This window comes from Xyrauchen texanus, chromosome 31 (genome assembly GCF_025860055.1).
Source record: "Xyrauchen texanus isolate HMW12.3.18 chromosome 31, RBS_HiC_50CHRs, whole genome shotgun sequence".
NCBI classification, from domain to species: domain Eukaryota; kingdom Metazoa; phylum Chordata; class Actinopteri; order Cypriniformes; family Catostomidae; genus Xyrauchen; species Xyrauchen texanus.
This window is the reverse complement of record NC_068306.1, coordinates 23,771,856-23,797,577: the sequence shown is the minus strand read 5'-3', so window position 1 is coordinate 23,797,577 and position 25,722 is coordinate 23,771,856. Positions and strand designations below refer to the sequence as shown.

Genomic DNA, 25,722 nt, shown 5'->3' with positions numbered 1-25,722 from the left:
GGCTTGTTGACCATGGTATGCGTGAGCTCTGGTTCGCTGAACATAGAAGGCAGAGCCATGGGAGGTTCTGGGGACGGAGCCGTGGAAGGCAGAGGCTGGAGAGCAGAAGCCATTCCTCTTCTCCTCCTCCTCCGGGCAGACGAGGCTGACAATGCTGACAAATATTGAAATTGACAAGTGAGCTTAATAGCGGTTCATTTGGTTAATTAAATAGCATATGATGTCATTACAATTCTTAGTCAATTGAAAGCACTATTAAAAGTATACAAAAATGCACAACATTAATCAGTGTCAAACAGTTTATGAAATTTCTCTTGTTTTGTGCTCCAAGGCTCCCTGAAGAGTCAGCTGACATCTTCCTTCGCACTTCTCTGCTATCAGTGTAGCTTATCACTCTACGTCAATGCTAATGCGGCTTTGAGTTATAGAGGAGGGCAGGCAGACGGGAATGGGAAGGAAAGAGAGCCGAGCTCCTTTTTCACTGTGACAAATGTGTCTGGACACCTTCAACACGACACTTACCACCCTCGTTTCTTGCTCAGTGGGTCAAAGACATCAGCCGCTGACAGATTTCTTCATGGCCCATCTCCCCCAGCGAGCAGGTCCGCTTATGTGTGAGACATGAGAGCTGGCCACATACTAGACACTTTTACCACCACGTTTAGGTTTGGGGGTGCCAGGGATTAGGAGTAGAGGGTGTTCTTGGGGTGTTTCAGACACAATGGGGTGAATTCACTAAACAGGTGTGCCACTTGAGCGCACTGTATTTGATTGTAAAAACCTGTGTCTTTTTCACTAACCGGCCTAAATCCAGTTTGATCAGGCTCTAAATGTGCTGAAATAGTGTTACAAAATAAATATTTGTCATTGTCATTCTTTTCATTGCAACAATGCATCACTCTTCCATTCTATGTAAATTAGGTTTGTTATAGATTGCGTCTTGTTCACAAAAGTCTGTGCTATTTGCCAGCCGTGATTAACTTGCTGTTACGGCTCATGGAAGCAGGTGGTACATGAAAATTAATTGAAAAGAGATGGTTGTGTGAATTTTCTATTGATCGTGTTAGCAAATTGCAATCAGCACAAATTTTGGCAGTGTGTTTGTACTTTTACCTGTGAATTTCCTTCAGTGAATCAGATGCTAAAACAAGTGATGTAGCCACACAGTGAATTCCCCCTAATGATGTTGTATTTACAGTTCAAAAGGCATGTATTGAATACATATAGTTTATGCAAATCATAAATTATGACAAGTGCAGCCGTTTTGACTCTCTGAATTGGTTTTTTATTATGAAATTATTTTGTTCTGCCTTTTTTTATTAGCGCTCCCCCAAATCATTTCAATAAGATGTTTACTTTCTCGCATTAATCTTGTACCTGTCATTAGAATGAGAGTGCTTGGGTAATTGAAACGTTAATCACCTGCTGTACCGGGCGGTTCTTCAGAATTGATGGCCAAAGATAGGAATCAATGCAGGCTTTTAAACTGCACCACTGCAAATTAAGCAACACAATATGTGTTAATTTATTATAAGGAAAGCCCCCTCAGCTGCTTGTCAGATCAAACAGACTGCTTACAGCCAGCAGTCACACACAAATTAGTATTTACTCACACACCACAGACCTCTTTCACAATCTCTCCTTTATTGTGTCATCAGATAACTGAATGTGCAAGATAAAGATTTTATCATGTTATCATGGGGCAATATATTTTTCTGTGAGTAAAAGAGGGTACTGTATTCATAAATCAGCATTTAATTTCCATGTTGTATGTTAAACAATAATCTAGGCTATTTTAACTGGAACGCTCTTGGCTTTCTAGGTTTGTAAAATGTTTCTAAAATAACATTTATGTAGAATACATAAAAAAGATGGTCAGTCATGTTTGTCAGTATGTCAAAATGCACCTCTGTTTGTGTTTCTGTAGCTGGTAATTGGTATGCGCCCCTAACAATTCATTGGAAGGGAGAAACATGAAGTGATTTAGGAATGTGCCGCAAATTTGTCTTAAATCTGTGATCGGCCGATCGTGTCGATTACGGTAATGGAAACAATATTCTGTTGATGTTGAGAAATGGATCGATTATCTGGGGTAATCAAAAAGGGAATTATCCACTAATCTGCCCATGTCCAAAACAGACTTGGAACACATTTTGGAAAAACTATAATATGGTGAAATTCCATTGACGAGCTCTTCCTGAGTCTGCTCGACATAAAATGCCATAAACTGGAAATCGAGTGAACTCACAGAGACCCGGCTCGTGGATCTACTGAGGGAGACAGGCCCCGAACAATTCTACCAAATTTCTGAGATCATCAGATAAAGATCTTGTGTTGCGCCAGGCGAGGAACAAAGGAAAGCTTTCTTGGAAGAATACAAATATTTTCTTGTTCCCGGACTTTGCGAATTCGACAAGAGAGAAACGCGATCGGTTCAAGGAATGTAAGAAACTTTGGCATCAGCGGAAGATCGCTTTTGCATTGATGTTTCCGGCCAGACTCCCCAAACATGCTCTCACCTTCATAAATACATTGGAGTGAGTAAGCCATTTGATGTTTCTTATATCAGTGGACTGATTCATTGTTCAGTGACTCGATTGTCTGAGGAAGCTGGGCACCAATTTTGTTTCTTTTTCTGTTGGATTTGCCACTGAATTTTGTAGATTTTATACTACAGAATTGGCTCCACTTTTGTTAGATGTTTATAGGGAATCATTAAAGAATGGAAAGCTTCCGCCAACCATGATGCAAGCGCGGTTCAGTCAGATTTTTAAAAAGGACCAAGAAAGAGTAAAAGTTACCATCTAATTTCCCTGATCCAGCTAGATGTAAAAATTCTGACAAAAATTCTGGCTAACCTATTAAGTAAAGTGGGTTAAGATGGGCAAGGAGGCGGCGAGAACCGGCTTGTCAATATAAATAATATTTAATTAAACTCAAAACCAAAAAACACAAACATAAACACACACATGACGGACATGCCCGTAATTCTCTCTCTCTTGAACCGTCGTCACCGGCCGCCTATGTCCCTCGCGCGCCCCATCAGGCCAATTGGGGACCTTCTAGCCCGGCCCCGCCTCCCTCCGCTCCACACTCCTCCCGGTGTTACCTCAGGCCGGGGTGCCACCGGCCTGACCTACACCCCCCCCTCCCCTCTTTCCCTGGGGAGGGGCGTGCTTTGCGCCCCGTCAGGTCATCCCCGCCTTACTCGACCTGGGAGGAAACAGGAGGGGAAAACAACAACAACAAAAAATAGGTGAGGGAAAAGGCCAACACGGTGCGACAGAGAGAGAGAGAGGAGAGAGAGAAGAAGCTCACTCACCGGTTCTCTGATGTACCGTCGCGTGGTCCTCGAACACTACGCCACACTCTCCGGCGGACGACAGCCACTCCTCACCGCGCGAACCGGAGTCAAATCTCCGACCCCCAGCGGCCAGAATGCCCCTCTGCTTTTCTGGCGGCACCTGGGGACATTCCTCCACCCCTGGTAGCGGCCCTACCGCTCCAGGCGATCAGGGAATCCAGTCCCCACTCACCCCGCGGATGGCGGCCGTTCAGCGCGTCCGGGCGGTTGGGTAACTCCATCACCCGACAGATGGTAGCAGCGCTCCCCTGGGTGGACGGTAGTGTCGAGGACTCTGTGACGGGCATCCCTCCTCTTTCCCGGATTTCAGCACCAATGTAAGGGGGTTAAGATGGGCAAGAAGGAGGTGAGAACCGGCTTGTCAATATAAATAATATTTAATTAAACTCAAAACCAAAACACATAAACACACACATGACGGACATGCCCGTAATTCTCTCTCTCTCGAACCGTCGTCACTGGCCGCCTTTATCCCTTGCGCGCCCCATCAGGCCGATTGGGGACCGGGCGCGCGACATTCTAGCCCGGCCCCGCCCCACTCCACATAAAGTTATGACATCTCTTATACATATAGATCAGGTGGGGTTTATTAGGGGCCGCAGCTCTTCTGACAACATTAGGCATTTCATTAATATCACGTGGTCAATGGCGAATGATCAGTCTCCAGTCGCTGCCATCTCACTTGACGGCGAAAATTAGTTTGGTATGGTAGAATGGGATTGTCTTTTTAAGATTTTGGAAATATATGGGTTCAAAAATACTTTTATTGGAAGGATTAAGTTACTTTATAGACACCATGTAGCGGCGGTACAATCAAATGTATTAATTTCAGATTAATTTATTTGAATAGGGACACTTGGCAGGGTTGCCCTCTTCCCCATTATTGTTCTGTCTTGCCCTGGAAACTTTAGCAGCCACGATAAGAAATGAGGATGATTTTCCATGGGTTATGGAGGGAGGTGTAGCACATAGGCTTTTACTTTAAGCAGCTGATATTTTATTATTCGTCTCCGACCCCACTAGACCTGTGCCTAGCCTCCACAGAATTATCAATTCCTTTTCAAAATTTTTGGATACAGAGATAGTTGGTCTAAATCCGAAGCTTTAGCTCTGACTGTGTACTGCTCAGTAACAGCTTTTCAACCGGGCACCTTTCAATGGCCCAAACAGAGCATTAAGTATTTGGGCATTTTATTCCAAGAAAATGTATGTGATTTAGTCAGTTAATTTTGATCCTTTAATAAAAAGGTTTTCGAGCGATGAGGGTTGGTGGGCTTCGGTACATTTATCGATGATTGTGAAGGTTAATATTATTAAAAGCCCTGATCAGTAGGTAGAAACTTTTGGGTGGGTGGGGCTGGGGCAAAATAAATTTTGAATTTAAAGCACTTACCCGGTCACTAAAAAAAAAAAAAAAAAAATTTATTTATATTTCTTGTTGCACTTAAATCTGTTTGGTGTACTATTCTGATGATAGTGAAACTTGGTAATATGGCACTTTTTGTACCACTGTCTCCCTAAGATGATTCGCTGATGTTCTTCCTCTTTTGTAAGTCGCTTTGGATAAAAGCGTCTGCCAAATGAATAAATGTAAATGTAAATGTAAATGTAAATTATCGATTGCATAAAATGTGAAAATGTAATTAATTAATGAATTAATTTATTTATTTTACATTTTAAATGTTTACCTAATTGTTTCCAGGTGCATATTTAGTACAATTAGCTACTAAAAAGCCTACTTTAAGAATATTAAAACATCAATCAACAATATTCTTGTTATTTTACATTATATTTAATGTAAAATATATATATTACATTATTTTACATATAAGTGTTACTTAAGGGTTTTTATAGGTAAAACGTCAAAATCCCTGATGATTTCACTGAAGTATAAATTTTTTTCCTTAAGTATGCCCTTAAAAATCCATTAGGTTTGCATAAAGCTCCTTAACTGCCATTTTCCTAAGAATTTCTTAACCCTTGTGCATCAATAAAGAAAAGTTACTCAGAGGTCCTTAGAGGATAAAAATGTCCATGTCAAAAAACTGCCATAATAATATTATATATTTATAATATTTTACACTTTTACTGACTTTAACCAACATTGGTCCTTTTCATAACTACCAAATATTAATATATTTTCAGGATTTTAACCTTTTAAATGCCAGTTTGTTTACATAATGCCAATTGTTTTTTACACACAAATTTCTCAACACACCCACACAATTTTAGCTGCATCATTTATTTAACTGGCCTGCGGTGATAAATAATACAGCAAACAGAAAATAGGAAAAAGCATGTATTTGCTCCATAGGCTAAACATGAGGAAAATGGTACCATCTAATGGAAAATATTAAAAAAAAGAATAATTCTGAAGCCATAGCTCCGGAAAGAATGCATAAAATCAAAGAATTCATGATATTATGCTTTTATGGCACTGTGATCAAATGGGGACATGTTTGTCCTTAAGATCCTGTGTGTAACTATTTTGTGTACACAGTGTATTATAAATGTATTATAGGAAATGAGGGTGAAATAACAAAATTCACCCCAAAATACATTAACACAGCCAACATGATTGAAAAAACAAAAATGAAAGCGACTAAATGTCCCGAAGGTCACGCAAGGGTTAAGGTTAGGAACTTAAGTGTAGGTATAGAGTTCTAAAATGGAGTACATATTTCATGGTCACGCATTATTTGAAATCGTTAACATGCTGAAAGGTGATCTAATATAAACACACACAAACCAGAAATGTGCCTAGTATTATATACTCTCTGCATCTTTTTAAACAGTATGAATGGATAAATTAAAATCATACCACAAGTTAATTTGCAACATATTGCCATTTTTTTTAATCCAACACCCCTACTGACCACCACTAATATTCTTAATTTGGGTTTGCAATCAGTTCTCTACACAGTTAGACAAGCATCTAGACTTGCACCTCTAATCCACCCCTACCTGGCACTGTCTTTCTCAAAAGGGCACTTGCTGTAAAAAGCTAAATCCTCCATTAATTGGTCTGCATGCAAAATTCAGGATGTTTACACAGGAAAAATGTGTACACAAAAAGTGTTGGAATCGGTTAAATTTGAGGATGTTACCTCAGATACAAATGGAAATCCGACTATGTGTCCTCCAGAAAATGACCTTGAAAAAATATGTATGCAGTAATTACAAATGACTGTGATTGGTGCATTCTGAAAAGTGCTGTGAAAACGAACAGGTGACACGTGACAATTACATTTATGCGCCGCTTCAGAAGATGTCAGACAATCATTTATACACTAATAATGATACTGAGAAATATTGATATTCTTTAAAATGTAAATAAAAACGTATTATAAAGTAAAAGTATTTTCGATGTGGTAAAATTTTCCAAGTGTGTGTCGGGACATTTCCGTTCTTCTGAAAGTTGGCAGAGACATGTCGTGTCCATGGTAACAGTAGAATTTTATTACGGTAAAAACTCACTCACCGTAGTAAATCAATTAACGGTTTCCCTTACCTAAGAGAAATGTCTGAGGGATTATATGCAACACCCTCAATTCATTCCCTTTTGTAAGGGGAAATCACGCTTTAAGTGTTATACTTGAGGGAAAAAATGACCCAAGTTCAGCCAGGAAACTTTATTGGGCGCAAGCTGATAGGTTATTCCTAATGGTATTCTGTCAGCCAATTGGCTCGCTCACATGCGACATGTTAAACCAATCGGTTTGCTTGGTGTAATCTGGTTAGTTCCTTCAAGTACAGTATTATTGAGGAGCCAATCCGTTCACATTTCTCTTTCCATAACATATAAGTAGCTCAGCACCAATGTCACTATACAGAATTGCGAAAATAATAACTATTTTCACACAGGCTTCCCGATATTACACAGTTTTCTTTTTCACTTCCCACAATACCCAGAGGCAAAGCTGGAGTACAAGCAATCCAAGCAATTGCTTGGGGCCTCTGTCAAAGGGGGACCTCGAGCAATGGTGAGGCTGTGCAGTTGTTCATTTGTCCTTGTCTTAATTAAAGGTTGAATCCTCCCTGATGTTCATGTCATATAAATGACATATAATCTTGATGTAAAACCAATGAATTAGGGATTGCAGCTATAAAAATAAAATAATTTCGTAGGCTATCTGTGGAGGTGAGGGCGTGGTTGAGTGCATGTCTGGGGAGAGAGAAAGTGGTAAGGACATCCACCTGAGATGAATTGTAACTAATTACTATCTCTATGTTCAAAGTGAGAGTTGGGAGAAATAAAAAGATGGCCAGTTCAAAGAGAGAGAAGAGACTGAAGAGAAGCTGAAAAGCGGACTGTTTATTTGAGTGACGCTGAAAATCTGTCTTGTGTTTTGAGTGAAGCTGTACAGCAATTGCTGGTTATTTGTGAATAAAATGGCTTCCTCCTTTATCTGCCCAACCTTGAACCTTTTTTACGCTATCATCTTCTTTTCCCAATATAGTAGTCATGTCATTGCACAATTATGTAAGCCATTCAACTTCCCCCTAAGAGGAACCCCACTCCTCCCTCATCACTCAGATTTCTTTACCTGTTGCATCTGGCTATCAGTTAGCTGTGACCGATTATATTAGCCTACCTCAGTGACAAAAAACAAACAAACATGAAATTGCACAACAAAAGAGATGTAGCAAAGTACAAAAAAGCCAGCGAAGCTGCAGAGAATATATATATATATACACTGGCGGCCAAAAGTTTGGAACAATGTACAGATTTTGCTCTAATGGAAAGAAATTGGTACTATTATTCACCAAAGTGGCATTCAACTGATCACAATGGCTGTGTCTCATTTGGAAGGCTGCATCCTCCAGAAGTCGCATTTGTCAGCCGCATATGTCATCGAGGCTGTCTCGTTTCAGAAAAGCGAGGAGGACACTTTGAATGCAGCCTTTAAATGGAACCTTCTTTCATGGGAATTCAGAGGATGCATGAGGTGTATCCTTTGTGAGCACTCACAACCCACAATTCTTTGCTTCAGCGGAAATGTCCAAAAAAAAAATAACACCAATATGCCCGTAAATATGATGTTCAAACGCAAGTAATGATAACTCCCAAGTTTAAGTACCTCAGTAGATGGGTGCGGAATATGTATTTCAGGACATTAAAGGGGTCATGAATTGGAAAATCAAACTTACAATGATATCTTGACATATAAGAGTTCATAGCATTATAAAAACATACTGTAAATTTCAGAACCGAAAACTTCTTCTTTAGTCCAAAAAAAGGCTTTATTGAAACCAAGGTGCCAAAATGGCTTGTTCTCTATTTCCTCCTCACTAATACATCATAGTGAGGTATTACATCAGCACAGGACAGCCTCTGCATAAGCAGATCAATGCCTACTTTATAATCAACACTGCTTAGGCCTGCCCACTTGTCTTGTAGTTAGAGTAGAGAGGGGAGATTATTTTTGGAGCAACAGGCAGACATTTGTCCGCAAGAGTCTCATCTGTGCCTTCGCAATGGCATTCATCATCACGATGGCCATGAAGATGTCAAGACATCGTGCAGTGCCAGGTTGTGGGAAACTAGGTCTCTTGCATTTGCTTCACAAGGATCCCAACATTAAGAAAGAGTCGCTGATCTTTATTTTTAAAGTCTGTCATCTTATCCCTCAAAAGAGAGAATCCCAGCTGATAGTGTCCAACAGAGGCTTTACACATGGCTTTGTTTAAGTGGTGTCTTCTGTCAGTCCAAATCTATGGCTTTGATTTTTCATCTGTCCTCTGGGGGGCAGAAGTGAGTGCAATAACTGAACCATCATGAGCTTCTGAAGGTCAGGAGGAGTGTGTGTGTGTGTGTGTGTGTGTGTGTGTGTGTGTGTGTGTGTGTGTGTGTGTGTGTGTGTGTGTGTGTGTGTGTGTGTGCGTGCGCACGCGTGCGTTTCTATTATAATTGAAGGATACAGAATGATGATTCAGAAATGTTTAATCCTCTGTATGTTACTTTAGTGTTTTAAATGTGTACATTTATGTAGTCATTTGATTATATACGTATGTGTAATGCAATACAGACTTACAGACTTGTAATACACTAGCTTTGGCCCTTTTTTTTGTTGGTTAGCAGGTCCTGAAAGGAAGGCGGCGTAATTAAATCACTGTGTATTTACATTATGCACATTTTATGTTGGAGCATCAATGAAAATAATCAAATGAACAACTTGCAAATATTTCAAGAGTCTGGAAGAAATCAATTTGAAAGGATGGAATCATGGAGTAGGACACTTTAAGCAATGTAATCCATATTTTCTCATAGAGTTCAATAATTTATTGCCTAGATCGAATAACACCCCCTGCCACCAAAGCTCATTCAAGGATTCTGAGAAGACCCATGACCCATGGAAATTGGAAAAGTTCAGGGCTCTCTCTCAGTGATAGTAAATTATTGAACCAGCCCAAAATTGTTTCTCTCTTTCTCCTAATCTTTTTCTTCTCCCATTCTTTATTCAGCCTTTACCTAGCTTCAGGTGGTGTAGCACTGTCTCTACAGAAATGTGGTTAAATTATTTATTATAGTGTATAATGAGAACAGCGCTACAGTTCTAATTAGACTGTTTTCTTTTTCTGAGACAAACTCTTAAATGTGTAATCTCTTATTGCTGACCACAATTAGCAAAATCTCATGAATCATTTAATCAGTGGACAAAACCATTTGGAGTTTTGACAGCCATGTTTGGTGGGAGGCTTGTAAATATGAAGAACTTTTGTATGCAAAAATGCTGATGTTGATATCTCAGTTGCATCAGAAAGATAAATATACAGCAGCAATGCCCAGTGTATTACTGGTTGATTTAGGGTTCTGAGTGAGTGAGCAAGTATGTGATTGTGCAAATAAACAAGTGATTAACTTGTGATTTTGCTAGCGAGCGAGCTGGCTAATAAACAATGCTCAAAAGGTCATTATCATCATTTCCAACTAGCTTCACTTTCAAAAGAAATTCTCCAATTATAAATCACTGCACATCATACTTTCTACGATCTAAGCACTGCCCCACAGAGAATCTGTGACAAGCCAGCCATGCTGATATTTGATGACAGGCCTCTTGTGTTTCCACCCTGCAGTTTGACATGCAACAGATGTCCCTGGAGGAGCTCAAACACATCCTATTCCATGCCTTCAGAGACCATCTCACCATGAAGGACATCGAGAACATCATTATCACAGAGGAAGAGAGTTTGAAGGAGAACTCAGGAAACTGCCAGACTGAATTTCAGGGAGGTAAATAGCAAAGAGAGTCTGCAACAGTTTGTGTAACTTATACTCATAATGATTCAAGTTTACAGACACTGGGGAAAGCTTAAATGGGGTGTGGAGTGAAGTTTTACTTTACAGTACAGTAGCTTTAAAATTCACTTCTGTATCAGTTCAATGGTTTTATAACCACCTTCACATGGGAAACAACTTGTTGTGTTGGCAGTGGTGGTTGTATACTGATGGTTAAGGAGCAGTGTTGGGTAGATTACTTTTTATATGTAATCTGGTACTGATTACAATTTACACAACTATAATTGTAATCAGTAACATAATCTTTTAGATGACACTTTTAGGTAATATATTCTGAATACTTTTGGATTACCTTTTCATGGGTTTATGAATCTTATTTTAAGTGTATTACAAATGTACGCTCCTTTCATTAAACATAAATGAACATGAAATCAACAATTTCATATTGCAAGACCCTGAAAGTCCAGTACTTGATTTTTGTAATCTGATCACATAATCCAATTTACATGTAGTCTGTTACACTGTTAAGGGTTTATGAATGGGTGACCCAGGAATTTGACATTTACTGCAATCAGAATCATGCATCACATTTGTTCACTTTTTGGATGAAAAGCGCCTGCTAAATAGAAGCGACTGGTAAATGTCTAATTTGTTATTCAGTTATGTCCTGAATTTTTACCATATACATTTTACCAGCTTTTCAACCAGATGTTTTCAGCACCTGACAAAAGTAGGGGAATGATTGGATTTTAGAAACGGGAAAATTATCGTAAAGGCTTGTATCCAGTTATGTCTCAGTGTCTTGCCTGAAGTTTAATATTTAATCTCAAGTAGCAGCCCAGATTAACAAAACTAATTTATGAAATAGAATGGAATCAGTTAGTTATGCATGGCCTGGGAAGAAGGTGAATACAATTAAACAATTTCCTGCCTCAAAATCCAATTAGTCTGTCTAAGTGTTTTAAAATGTGTGGATTATTACCCTCCACCATGGCATGCTTTTGTTATGTTGAAATGTTACACTTTGCTTTTTGTCCATAACTGTTCTGATAGAATCGTTTATGCTATGTCTCTGTGTGTCAGATGCAGGCAAAGAGAGAGGACAATCATTAGCATGTAATGTTTATTTAGTCCACTGATGCAACTTACTGGAGCCATATGAATTGCATCTTCTGTTTCATCATTGTTTATTCTTAGACTCGTTATGCACAGTGTCAAACAACACTGCTGGATCACTCTCTCTGTTTGGATGGATTTTGCTTATTGTGTGCTCTCATCTCTTCTCATAATGTCTGATTCTCTGTTTCAAAGTCAAAATTACTTGTAATCCAAAATTACTTGTAGCTTCACTCTTCTCTTCTCTTTTCTTCTCTTCCATCTCTTTCATATTTGCTCTGTTCTACTCTATTAGTGCATTCTAAAAAGAAGAACAGGCAGACATGTGTCCGCAAGAGCCTCATCTGTGCTTTCGCAATGGCATTCATCATCAGTGTCATGCTAATCGCAGCCAATCAGATGTTGCGCAATGGCATGGAATAGCCCACTCCACTGTGAACCCTGGGTGATTCGACCTCTACTGGTACTGTACATCCTGAGAAACAAGTATCAGAAACTGCTAAAGCAATTCCACTTTTTTTTCTTATCATCCAGAGAATGCATATAAATTTGAAAATCAAGCTCCCTTTAATTTATATTATAGCACGTACACTGACAACAACAGTGAGGGATCATTTCTCCTCCATCATCAGTTTGACAGGGACACGCAAGGGCTCCTCACTTGATACAGTTGAATGCAATAACATCCTGTGCCCCTCTGCACTGTGTTTTTCTCATTCTCTCTCCTTGAGAAGCCAGGACTTGTCTTTGTACTGTATATCCAAGCCATGTCAGATGGGAACGATGAGGAGTAAAGTGATTGGCAGCCTGTCCAACAGAGTCACCACAGGGTATCTGGCTTCAAGAGTGTGTGCATGACAATGTGTCCATGTTCATGTCAAATGGTCTGTCCACTCCTCTGTTGCAGCTCATTTATGGAATTTATGGAAGATATATTTTAATGTTCAGGTCAGTCAAATCTTTGACAGAATAGTTTTAAATATTGAAGGGACTGTGGGGTTATGTTTTGAATGGTATATTACCACACTGCTTATTCTATTTTTGCAGTATGTAGTGAATTTGCTGTGGACAGTCTGCACATTTTCTAAAAAGAAATTAAAAAAAACCTGGATTACCCTCTAGATTTGGCAAAATGTTCAGTATGCAATAAGAGCACACTCATTTTAGATTTTAGACAACATTGGAATAAAAAATGCAAAACTATTTATTTCTAAAATTCGAACTGGGCGACACAAGCAAAGTAGTGACAAGTTGTGACAACAATGTAGCATACTACTATCAGAAAAATGTTTCTTTGCATCCTGTGCACTGTTCCATATACTATTCTTAAAAAAGTAAGAAGTGTGCAGGATAGGCAGTATATACTCTGCAATATGCATTAAGCAGTATGGTAATATTCAATTCTGAACATACCTTCAAAAGCAAACTAAATCCTCATCGTTTGTTTAATAATGTGTTTCCATTTTGTGGTATTCCCTGTGTACCCTGTGAAAACATCATGGGTAAAAATCCTGTAATTTTATAAGGAAATGAGAGATCTATGTGCTTCATTCATTCCATACCTATGTACTTTCCGATGTTAATTAGTCATGTGTATCTAGTTGAGAGAAGATTGTAGAATACTGTTGTTGTTGTTGTTGTTGTTTTTCTTTTTTATTGGTATATCAAGGTCTTCTCAATATTTGCAAATATTGTCTAGATAAAACACAGTATATTGAACTTCTGCGGAAGTGTCTATGCTACATAATTGGACGTTTTGGTCCATTTTAAGTTTTTATTCACTCTCAGACTGAGATTGTCAGTGAATGCCACATACATAGATCTAAATCCAACAAAAGCAAACTGTCAGTTTATATCTTTGTAAAAGCCCCTTTTTCTTTTGTTAAAGTCCAAAGCTGTGTGTGTAATATAAATATTTGTCTACATGTTGTTCTGTATATTTAAAATATGTGTGCATATCAGTTCCCCTCCTCGTGTTCCTTATTAGTATGTATACTAATGATCGTTTGTCATGTTCCCCTGTATATTGCATGTGTATTTATGTATATAGAGTTGTCTTTTGGATGTCTGTTTGACGGTATCACATTTGCATGTTCCCAACACTTGTCCAGTGCTTTTTTTATGGTCTGTACTGCTTGCTGGCATTTGCTGAGGCCATCATTCTAATTTCTTAACTCCCAACAATTTCTTTCCTGTGAGCCACCTTCTCCAAGAGAGGTACCAGCAACCTGTGCCAAAATACACATGAAATGAAAAAACAGGTTATTGGAAGCATTTCTCTGGACAAAATTCTTGTCAGCATTCCAGTATGTCATAATGACTTGATAGAAGACTAAAGATTTTTACTCTGTCAGCCTGAATGGAAAGGAGTGGAATGAGGAAACTTCCAAATCAATGGCTCCATCTAGTGGGCTTTCTTTTTAAATTATAATGTGACAGTGGTAAAGATGTCATTTTCAATTGTAAAGTAACAGTAGTAAAGACGGAAGTAGCTTAAACCAAAAGGAAGTTTAAAAGTGTGGAAGTTGCATTTACCATCAGTAGAACAGAAGGTTTTGAAAGTTTTGTATTCACTGACATTTAAATGACATACTTTTTTCTTATAATCCAGTGTAAATTCCATATAATCTATAAAATATGCAAAATTTATAAACGGGTAATTTGTTGGATGTTATTTGTTTTGTTTAATATACTCGTTTTGTTATAATACTGTTGATTACCTTTTGATTATCACAAAGGCAAATTAGTTTACTAAAGTTTCAAAATTCCATGCATCATTTCCTATTGCCAAGTTACTCAATGTATGCCATGCTTGTTGCCATCTTGTTGTCAGAATCTAAATTCTCGAATATTTGCAGTGCACTTGGCCTCACCCTCTAATTTATGGGCATTAGAGTTATTCATTTTGAATCCATAAATTGGTACATGTTTTTTTTTTTTTTTTTTTTTGCTATTTCTATTTTGTTCATTTATAATATTAGTTTATGTTTTCTATTGATACTTTGATCTTTTTTTAAAGGTTGATTGAATCTATAATTTTATATAATTTCATTTGAATTTGAAGCATGCCAAATAAATAATTTTATGTATGTATTTTTATGGAGTATATCAAAAGAAAGCTTATTAATATGCAAAACAATATACATATTGCATGCGAATTGACAGTCAGATTACAGCAATATGGTTTCTAAATACAGTTGTATCATTAAGTGTAAAGAATATAAAGGAATAAAATACAATAATTTATTGAACATGACAAGAAAATCTCTTTGTTTCTTAATATCATTTTAGTCTGAGCACATTTGGCCAGGTGGACTTAAAAACAATATCTGTAAAAACACACTTTCACACTATCACTAGTTTACTTAATTTGTCTACTAACAATGTAACACTGCTGACATACAGTACAACATTTTTAGTCGTGGTGGAAGAGTCAAATGTTTCGAATTGTTTATAAATTGAATACAATTCACCATTTTCACAAACTAAATATTGAAATATTTAATGATTGAAAGTCAGACTGGGGCAAGGGTAAAACAAAATAATCTTTACATAAAGGGCATTTGAAGAGTAAGAATAAATATAGCTGCAAGAAGCAATGCGATTCCTCCTCAAAATGGCAAATCATTTCAAATTGATCAGTAGAGGGTTGGGGTTAAACCCTCCCAATGGAGGAATCCAAAAAACATGTCTTTCTGTCTGAATCCTAAACTAAAAATGTTCAGTGTACAGGAAAATCCATCATGCCGGATCTGGATCTGTGAAGCTTTTTTGTTTCCAATGAGAAATGAGGCATGTACACCAAGTTTCAGAAGAATTGGACAAATGGGGTGGAAATCTCATCACTTTGAAAATGGGATATTTGGGCATGGTCTGTAACGCCCCCTAAGGGTGAATGTGGGCCATTCTTGGTTTGTTGGTTCCTGTTGTCCTGTAGTATCAATGTACCAAATTAGAAAAGTTTTTACCAGAAATTGGGACTTTTGGGCATGGCCTGTAGCGCCCCCTAAGGGCGAACGTGGGCTGTTCTTTGCGCAGTACTTCAGAGTGATGTCATCTTGAAGCATGTTAGGTTTGAAAAACCATCATTCAAAATTACATTTGATTTATTTACATATATATTGATAAAATGTGGACATTTACATAAACGCCCCTTTCAGCCATTTTATATCTTATTCATTTTTGCTAACTAACATATTGAAAGACATCAATTCTAATCAGTTTTCAAAGACATCAATTCTACACATGTGTACCAAATTTCAAGTAAATTGGAGCTACTGTTCAGAAGAAGAAAAGTTTTGTAGGTTTTTCCAAATTTTCACTGTACAGGAAAATCTATCATGGTGGAAGTTATGGGTCCTTGAGGCTTTTTTGTTCCCCATGAGAAATGAGGCATGTACACCAAGTTTCAGATGAATTGGACAAATGGGGTGGAAATGTCATCACTTTGAAAATATTTAATTTGGGCGTGGCCTGTAGCGCCACCTATGGGCTAATGTGGGCCATTCTTGGTTTGGGGGTACCCGTTGACATGGAGTATCAATGTGCCAATTAAAAAAAAATTGGACCAGTGACTTTTTGAGATATTGGGGCTCAAGGAGAATAATAATAATAATAATAAAACCGTCAATAACAGTAGTTTTATTTCATGATTGGTTCACCCTGATTGTTTTCCCTTGTGTATTTATCCCCTTGTTTCCCCATGGTTAGTTTGTCAGTCTTTGCATGTATTGTATTATGCTTGGTTCCCATCCTCCCAGTTATTTAAAAAAAAAAAATTATATTAAATAAAGCTGCATTTAGAATCTTGTTCTTCGCTTGCCTTGTCAGACATTGTGTAAATTTACCAAGAAAAAGTCGGGATTTTAATAAACCATTTGTAAAGAAATAGTTCACCTAAAAAAAATCTGCCATCTTAGATGTGTGTAACTTTCTTCAGCAGAACTCAAACAAAGATTTTTAGAAGAACATCTTTGCTCTGTAGGTCCATACAATGCAAGTAAATGGTGGCCAGAAATTTTAAGCTGCAAAAAACATTAAAGGCAGCATAAAAGTAATCCATAATAGTCCACTGTATGATCCATATCTTCTGACACGATCCATTCGCTTTTGGCTTATACAGAACAAAATGTAACTCCTTTACTGTACATCTTGCCATTGCAGTCTCTAGAGATGATCATGATTTCAAGTTCAATTAAATTTCCTAGTGCTTGATACATGCGCAGAGCTAGGAAGTGTAATTGAGCTGGAATCATGATTGCCAATGAGACTGCTGATGTCAAGATTAAAGTGGAATCGATTCGATTGCTTCAGAAAACATGGAGTTGTGTGTTTTGCTTTATGCTGCCTTTATGTGCTTTTTGGAGCTTCAAAGTTTTAGCCACCATTCACTTGCATTGTATGGAACTACAGAGCTGAAATATTCTTCTAAAAATATTCGTTTGTGTTTTGCCAAAGAAAGAAAGTCATACATATCCGGGATGGCATGAGGGAGAGTAAATTCATTTTTGTGTGAACCATCCTTTCGAGACATTAACGTGCCAGTAAGTTGTCTTTGGCATTAGAGGGCAGCATTGCGAGGTGTTTCCGACATGGAGATCACGCACTTTCAGTTTCACAACCAAAGACGTCAACAACATCAGAATTTTGCAGATGCCCTCCTAGGAGCTTTAACATCGCCTACTTTCCCTCGAAACAGGTAGCAATGACAGCTGAGCACTTTTATTGTGTGTCTGTGTAATGTTGTCTGCGCTCCAGCCGTATTTGCTGGTACTGTTACAGAATAGAGAATTGATTTGATGACCGCGGTAAGTTTGCGGTTTGAAATTCAGACTTCGACTGGCTATAAATCCGTCATGCGCTGTCGTAGACGTAAATAATCAACCACCCACTGATGCTGATTGGCTAATGTAGTGTTGTGTGGATCGGTTCGATCCACTTTGTTTTTGTCCCATTTACAGATGTGAATAGTAAATAATAGACGTAACGTAGACGTACATAATGTCATAATGTTACATGTGATTCTTCATGACTTGTGAATTCGGATGACATAATCCTACGCTCAGCAATTTAGTTTGTCAGATACTCAAAATGTAAATGACGCTCCGTCAAATGACGCTCCGTCTATCTAATACAAGTGCAAATGCACTTGTATTAGATAGAGCCTGATTTGTGAAAACTTTCACAATCACATTTGGTTGCTCTTCCCCAATTGCCTTTTAGGCTGCGTCAATTGATAAAGCCATCAGAGAAATCATCTTATAATGCTAAAGCACTTATACTGGTCATAGTAGGCTTAAATAGACAATATGTTTTCACAGATCAGTTTTTGTCTCTTAAAGTTGCACTCAGAAATTCAAATCCAATACACTTTTTGTAAAATTCTTCAAATATCTCCTCACAGTCTGCCAGATGTCCTTTCTGTGGGTGGGGTGCAAAACAAAATCGAGTATTTGTACACAGCCCTGGCTCTGTAAATGGGACAAAAGCAAAGTGGATCGAACCGACCCACACAACACTACTCCAGCCAATCAGCATCAGGGGTGGTTCTTACGCATGCACAGGATGGGGGGTGGGGGTAGAGCGAGAGAGAAATTAATAAGAAGAGCAACGGCAAATCTGACTGATGCGAACTTTCTAATCTCCAAGGAGGACAAATGGCTGAGAAACAGACCAAGAGAAAAAGGTCAGATGAATATAAACTAAAAAAGAAGGATTATAAGTCAAGGGCTAGGAGAAACGTCAACATCGGCGAGGCTTTTTAGCAGTGGAGAGACCTCAGAGAGGTCAAATGCTTGAAGACGGTTGCAGAAGTTGATCTTTTTCTTCTCAGTTGGTGGGTAACATACATTTTGCTATGTTTAACAGAACCCATATATGCTGTTGTTGTGATGTTAGATTTAGTAGCAGGAGAGATGTGAGTGTCTGAAGCTTGTGTGTGTAAAACCGTCTTGCGTGCATGTATCTGGGGCAGAGCTTTCAAAGAAGCACAGAAGGAGGGGTGTGTTTTTTATGACAGTTGAGTTTGAATATCAAGTGTTTCTCAGGAATCGCTGGGTGCACCTTTAACCCTTTTTTTTAGTTCTGTAGTCAACATTTTACCGGAAAAATACATGTATTTGAGAGGGCACATTCTGCAAACACATGATAATTATGATAGAAAAACAATAGTTTCATACGAAACTTGATTTGTGAAAAATTTCCTAGAATGAATTTACTCAATTTGATGGCTTCTTTCATATTGGCATTGTGAAATACTAATTTTCTAAGCCATAAAACCAATAAATATCTTATAATTTAACAAAATGACCATCTAAAAGGGTGACATTTTTTCACAGATAAATGTTTGTCATTTAACCCTTGGTTGAGTTCTTGAGTCAACAGCTTACCTGAGAAATCAGAGTTATAGGCTTGAAACACATAAAAATGATGATGGAAAAGCAATAGTTTAAACACAATACTGGTGTAAAGGGATCAATGGAAAGGAGGAGGCGAGAACCGGCTCTCCCTGCCACATTCCTCCCTCGTTCTCTCAGGCTGGGGAGCCCCCAGCATGACGTACATCCCCCCTCCCTCTTTCCCTGGGGGAGGGCGTGCCCTAAGCCCCGTCTGCCGGCAGGTCATCCCCGTCTACCTGGACAAAGGAGGGGACAAGGGGAGGGAAACAGAAATAATTAAACTGGGGGGTACTTCCTGTAACAGTGTAGTACCCCCCAAAAAAACACTGTAAAATTTAACAGAGAGGGAAAAGGCCAACGCAGAGCGGAAGTGAGAGAGAGAGAGAGATAAAAAATTTTTATAAAAACTACGCGCCGGTTCTCCGATACACCGTCGCATGGTCCTCGATCACTACTCCACTTTCTCAGGCGGAAGACAGCCGCTTCTCCCCGGGCAGACCGGAGTCAGACTCACGACCCCCGGTGGAAAGAATGCCCCTCCGCGTTCTCGGCAACTCTCCTCCGCCCCTGGCAGCGGCCCTACCGCTCCAGGCGGTCGGGGAGACACTTCCCTCCTCCCCTAGCAGACAGCGGTCTTCCATCGACCCCTCCGAGTTTCTGGGGGATGGCAGGGCACTCCTCCGCCCCTGGCAGCGGCTCCATCGCTCCAGGCAGTCGGGGAGTCCAGTCCTCACTCACCTCGCGGACGGAGGCCGTTCACTGCGTCCGGGCGGTCGGTCTACTCCCTCCCCCGGTGGATGGCAGCGGCGCTCCCCTGGGTGGACGGCAGTGTCGAGGACTCCGCGACGGGCATCCCTCCTCCTTCCCGGGCTTCGGCACCAGTGTAAAGGGATCAATGGAAAGGAGGAGGCGAGAACCGGCTTGACGATATAAATAATATTTTAATGAGAAACTTAAAACAAGGACACAAACACACACATGACGAACATGTCCGTTAACTATCTCTCTCTCCCGCACGATCCTATGCAGTCGACCTTTATCCCTCTCCGGAGGCTTGATTAGCCTAATACGGGTCCGGGTGTGTAGGATCACGACCCGGCCCCGCCCTCCACCCTGCCACAACTAGATTTGTGAAAATTTTCAGAGATTGATTTAACAGTTTGTTGGCATTGTTTTTTGTTGACAAATCAAATTTTGATGTGGATGATATATCAACTAGCTAGTCATTTTATTTAACCCTTGTGCAGCGTTCAGGTATTTTTTCTCAGTGGGCCTAGCCTTTGTTACTTTTCTTTCATTAGCCATCTGAACTCACAGAAAAATTGGACTGGATTAGATTTTTCCGGTAAACTGTTGACAACAGAACTAAAAAAAAGTGTTAAAGGTGCACCTAGCGATTCCTGAGAAACACTTGATATTCAAACTCAACTGCCATAAAAAGCACACCCCTCCGTCTATTGGATGCTCCGCCCCCAAATTCATGCAAGCAAGATGTTTTTTTGCACACCAGCTACTCACTCACATCTCTCCTGCTACTAAATCTAACATCACAACAACAGCATATATGGGTTCTTTGAAACATAGCAAAATTTATGTTACACACCTATCGAGAAGAAAAAGAGCAACTTCTGCATCCGTCTTCAAGCCTTTTACCTCTCTGAGGTCTCTCCACTGCTGAAAAGCCTTGCAGATTTTGACGCTGCTCCTAGCCCTTGTCTTATCATAATCCTTTATTTTAGTTTATATTCGACTGACATTTTGCATTTACATTTACATTTATTCATTTGGCAGATGCTTTTATCCAAAGCGACTTACAAAAGAGGAAAACATAAGTGAATCATCTTAAGGAGTCAGTGGTACGAAAAGTGCCAAACTACAAAGTTCAAAATAGATTAAAGTGCAACCCTTTTTTTTTTCTTTTTTTTTTTGTGACTGGTTATGTGCTCATGGAAAAGATGTCAGACAGAGAGTGAGTCAGCTTCATGGAGGGAGTTGGGAAGGTCATTTCACCAACGTGGTATGATGAAACTGAAAGTCTGGGAAAGTGTTTGGGTGCCTCTTTGTGTTGGTACAACAAGGCAACGTTCCTTAGCCGCCCGCAGGCTTCTGGTGGGTGTGTAGCTCTGCAGAAATTATTTTAGGTATGCTGGAGCAGACACAGTGACTGTTTTGTATGTCATGCAGGGAGGCCTGTAATGAGAGAGTTACAGTAGTCCAGTCTAGTTATGACAAGTGACTGAACGAGCAGTTGTGTGGCATGTTCAGAGAGGAACGGTCTTATCTTCCTGATATTGTAGAGTGTAAATCTACATGATCTTGCGGTCTTTGAGATGTGGTCAGTGAAATTTAGCTTGTTATCGATGGTTACTCCTAGATTTCTGACTGTTTTGGAAGGCGATACTGTAGTTGTACCCAGTTGCACGGTGATGTTGTGTTCAACAGCAGGGTTGGCTGGAAAGACAAGGAGTTCGGTTTTGGCTGGGTTGAGTTGCAGGTGGTGTTTCTTCATCCAGGCCGAGATGCCTGCCAGGCAGGCAGCGATTCGAGCAGTCACTGTGGTGTTGTTGGGCTGGAAAGACAAGTAGGATTGCATGTCATCAGCATAGCAGTGGTGAGAGAAACCATGTGACTGAATGATGGGTCCCAGTGATGTTGTGTATATAGATAAGAGAAGTGGCCCAAGCACTGATCCCTGAGGTACCCCAGTAAGTAACTGATGTGGCTTGGATACCTCAACTCTCCAGGCTACCTTGAAGGACCTATCTGAAAGATAGGAGTTAAACCAGTCAAACAGTTACTGTGATGCCCAGAGTAGAGAGGGTGGAGAGTAGGATCTGATGGTTGACTTTCGCCTGTCTCAGCGACTCAGTGACAGACAGCAGGGCAGTCTCGTTGGAGTGTCCACTTTTGAAACCTGACCGATTGTCATCCATTAGCTTGTTCTGTGAGAGATAGGTAGAGATTTGATTGAAAACTGCCCTTTCAAGTGTTTTTGCCATGAATGTGATGAGATAGACTGGTCTGTAGTGTTCTGACCTTTTTCTCTTTGTCTGTTTCTCAGCCATTTGTCCTCCTTGGAGTTTAGAAAGTTTGCATCAGCCAGATATGCCGTTGTTCTTCTATGAAATTTCCCTCTCGCTTTACCCCCACCCCCCATCCTGTGCACGTGCAAGAACCACCCACTGATGCTGATTGGCTGGAATAGTGTTGTATGGATCAGTTCGATCCTCTTTGTTTTTGTTTCATTTACAGAGCCAGGGCTGTGTACAAATACTATATTTTTTTTCAGCCCACACACAGAACGGACAGCTAGCAGACTGTGAGGAGATATTTGCAGAATTTGACAAAAAGTGTATTGGATTAGAATTTCTGAGAGCACTTTTAAGAGACAAAAATTGACAAATCAGCCTCTATCTAATACAAGTGAATTTGCATGAACCCAGATTGCGTGTTTACTGGAAATAGCTGTTAAAAGTGAAGAGCACTTATTTTTCACATTCACAATGTGGACTTTAAATAGTTGACAGGAAAACAATCTGCTCTGTAAAAATTCACAAATCAGACTGGTCAAGATGAGAATGGTTTCAGTCTTCTAGGTTTTCAAATTTTGGAGCTATTTGGATAAGAAAAGGAAGAGTAGTCAAATTTAAATGACCGACTGCAGTGGAGGATGATGTCATCCAAATTCACAAATGATGAAGAATCACATGCAACATTATTTACGTCTACAACAGCGCATAACGGATTTATAGCCAGTCGAAGTCTAAATTTCAAACCACAAACTAGGGGTGGGCGATATCTCGATATTTAAAATATATCGAGATATTTTTTAAACACGATATGAATTTTGACATATCGTATATATCGATATATTGTTTATATTCAATTCTGATTTCGCCACTTTGCTCGCTTGCTTTCTCTGTGCTGTGCTCGCTCCCGCCTCCGCTCGCCCCCGCCTCCTTGCTTTTGCTCCCCCTCCCTTCGCGTGTTGTCTCATTCAACATGGCGTCGCCCGCAACCAGCCCGGAGGCAGAACTCGTCTAAAAAAAGACAACTGGCTCCATTATATGGAGATACTTCAGTTTTAAGGCGTCGGATGAACAGCAGACAGATGTCTACTGCCGTGAATGCCGAAAGTTGGTGCCAACCAAAGCTTATAGCAAACTTGTTTTTTGGCTATTTGTTGATGGCTACAACAGAGTTAATGCAAAGATGAGCTTGAGTTGTTTTATTTTTGAATGAAAAGGCAATATGTATTATTTGTTTTAATTTACAGTTAAATTATTATTATTTATGTAATCAGGGATATTTTTTTTTTCTTAAATGTCGCAGAAGCACTTTGTTCTTATATATGCACTGCCTACCTTGAGTTGAGTTGTTTCATTTTTGAATGAAAAGGCTATATGTATTTCTTCCTTTATTTTACATTTAAATAATAAGAAGCACTTTGTTCTTACGTGAACTGCCTACCTCTTTGCACTTTAATAAAAAAGGATATTATTTGTTTTTGCAGTAGTTTTTTTTTGGGGGGTATTTTTCCTGTAAGGATATCGAGATATATATATCGTATATCCAGATATAGCAAAATATATCGAGATATATTTTTTGCTCCATATCGCCCAGCCCTACCACAAACTATCTTTACCGCGGTGACGTGATGACACTTCAGCATTCTAGACAAGAGGTTGGAAGAGGATATACTTTGATTTAAAGCTTTTCCTGTCCTGTGTTTATGATGAAGATGTTTAATGTTGTGTTATTTTAGTTTCATGGATTGAAATTCAGATAAATCTTTACATTGGAATATGTCTGTGTAATGTATTATAACTTTGTGTTGATTGATGTTCCATTGATCTTACAGTAAGTGAATATCTCCTCCAGAAGCAGGGATGGACTCTGTTCCCGGCTCAGATGTCCCTGTGGCCATTTTACAGAAACAAATAAGTTCTTCCAAGAGCCCTGAAGAAAAAGCGAGACTTGAAAACAAACTGAGCGAGCTAATGCTGGTATAGATCAATAAAAAAACATTGTAACTGCTTGTGAACAGCATGATCATCAAACCATCAGTCTCATTAATTAATGAAGTGTTGCATTTCCACAGGCAAGAGAACTGATCAGAGGCTCCATGCTGCAGGTAGTTAAAAAGGCCACATATTCTCCAGAGCAAGCAAAACGTGTTCAGAAACCAGACACCACAGGCCACATGTGCAAAGCCTACAAGGAGGTTGTAGAATATTACAGAGTCATGTGTTACAACTGGCATGAGCCAAAGGTGGGAAATGGCTTTCAGTAAAACAGAATATCTTTAGAAAAATATGACATTGTTATTCTGTTCTACAGCTAAACTAAAATGGGTAATTTGTGGTTGCACAGCAAGATTAGCACTAATTAACAGTTTTAAAACATTGTTTTTTACAGTATAAGTCAGCACTTCAGCATTTCCATATGCTTGCTAATCTTTGTGAGGAAAACATCCCAGTGGAACGGTGAGATTTGTGCATAAAAATACTCATGTCTGAACGATTGCGATCATACATATCACTTCGTATTTCTTTCCTGGTGTTTTTATTCTTATTCTCCGTAGCATTAAATCTGCAATTGATGAGTGTAAAGGCAAGAAAGATGGAAGATCACGACCATGATGACTGAACATTACCTGGAACTCTACTGAAAACATGCATTTTTGCAGTTACAAATGTTCATTTTCGAAATGTAAACTTATCTAGTCATTAACAACTCCTGTGCTTCAAATGCTTTACGTTTTAAGATATTACATTTTCTGTTTTATGCTAATGTTGTTTTTCTCTTTTTTTTTCCCAAGCTCTGCATACATAGATATGCACACAAATAAAAGCACCATAAGCAAATAAAAAAGCCCTCTTTAATTTAAAGCATTTTTAAATAGCATGCTTCCACAAGGTATCAAAGTTTGTCATATTTAAACAAAAATACTGTTTTTCAAGACATGATTTAGAATGTGAGGTAATATACAGTAGAGGCTTGTTAATAAAGATTACAAAAATCTTATGTTACTTTGTTGGTTGAACACTAACAATATCATACCAAGAAAAAATAGTACGTAACTTTGACCCCTACCATGTAAAGAGAATAATGGTAACCTTAAGATATTACCATATCAAGAAATTGTAACGCAACATGAATCAATGACATTTAAGTTGAAATCAAAATTTTACATCTGTGTAATTATCGTAGAGGTCTGGGTCTATGTTAAAACGGCACACCTTAACCCTTTAACGCATAGTGGTCACTAAAGTGGACAGCTATTCAAAAAACGTTTCTTGTATATGCATGGGTTTTATGGTGTAGTTCAGTGTTTCCAGAACTTTTTTTCTGCCACGGCACACTTTTTACGACTAAAAACTTATACGGCACACCACTATCCCACATAGGATAACCATCGTCAATATTGTTCATTTTCAAGAACTTGTCCATGTTTTATGTCCGTCTTAGTAGCGTATTGTCAAGTCAAGTCAATTTTATTTGTATAGCGCCTTTCACAACACACATCGTTTCAAAGCAGCTTTACAGAATATCAGCATTAACAGACGATAAAACTGTAATGTCTATAAAGTCGATTACTCATC

General features: G+C 39.0%; 2 protein-coding genes across 5 annotated transcripts in view; both read left to right on the top strand.

Annotated features, from left to right (window-relative positions):
- Positions 1–12,408, top strand: part of LOC127625395 (calcium-binding protein 8-like) — a 49,132-nt gene extending 36,724 nt beyond the window's left edge. The window contains exons 5-6 of the mRNA XM_052100672.1: positions 10,442–10,598; positions 12,016–12,408. Of these exons, the coding sequence (XP_051956632.1) occupies positions 10,442–10,598; positions 12,016–12,143 (285 nt within the window). The 3' untranslated portion in view covers positions 12,144–12,408. The remainder of the gene's footprint in view (positions 1–10,441; positions 10,599–12,015) is intronic.
- A 4,882-nt stretch (positions 12,409–17,290) lies between these two features.
- Positions 17,291–25,111, top strand: LOC127625378 (legumain-like). 4 transcript variants are annotated; one of them, XM_052100638.1, is made up of 5 exons: positions 17,291–17,418; positions 23,979–24,123; positions 24,219–24,389; positions 24,536–24,603; positions 24,702–25,111. In XM_052100638.1, exons 2-5 carry the CDS (start codon positions 24,007–24,009, stop codon positions 24,757–24,759), a joined length of 414 nt encoding a protein of 137 aa, XP_051956598.1. In that variant the 5' UTR covers positions 17,291–17,418; positions 23,979–24,006; the 3' UTR covers positions 24,760–25,111. The 4 variants fall into 4 exon arrangements, with proteins under 4 accessions (XP_051956598.1, XP_051956599.1, XP_051956597.1 ...); XM_052100639.1 differs by lacking the exon at positions 17,291–17,418 and adding an exon at positions 23,113–23,253; XM_052100637.1 differs by lacking the exon at positions 17,291–17,418 and adding an exon at positions 23,114–23,253 and having other exon boundaries at positions 23,999–24,123.
- The last annotated feature ends 611 nt before the right edge of the window (positions 25,112–25,722 follow it).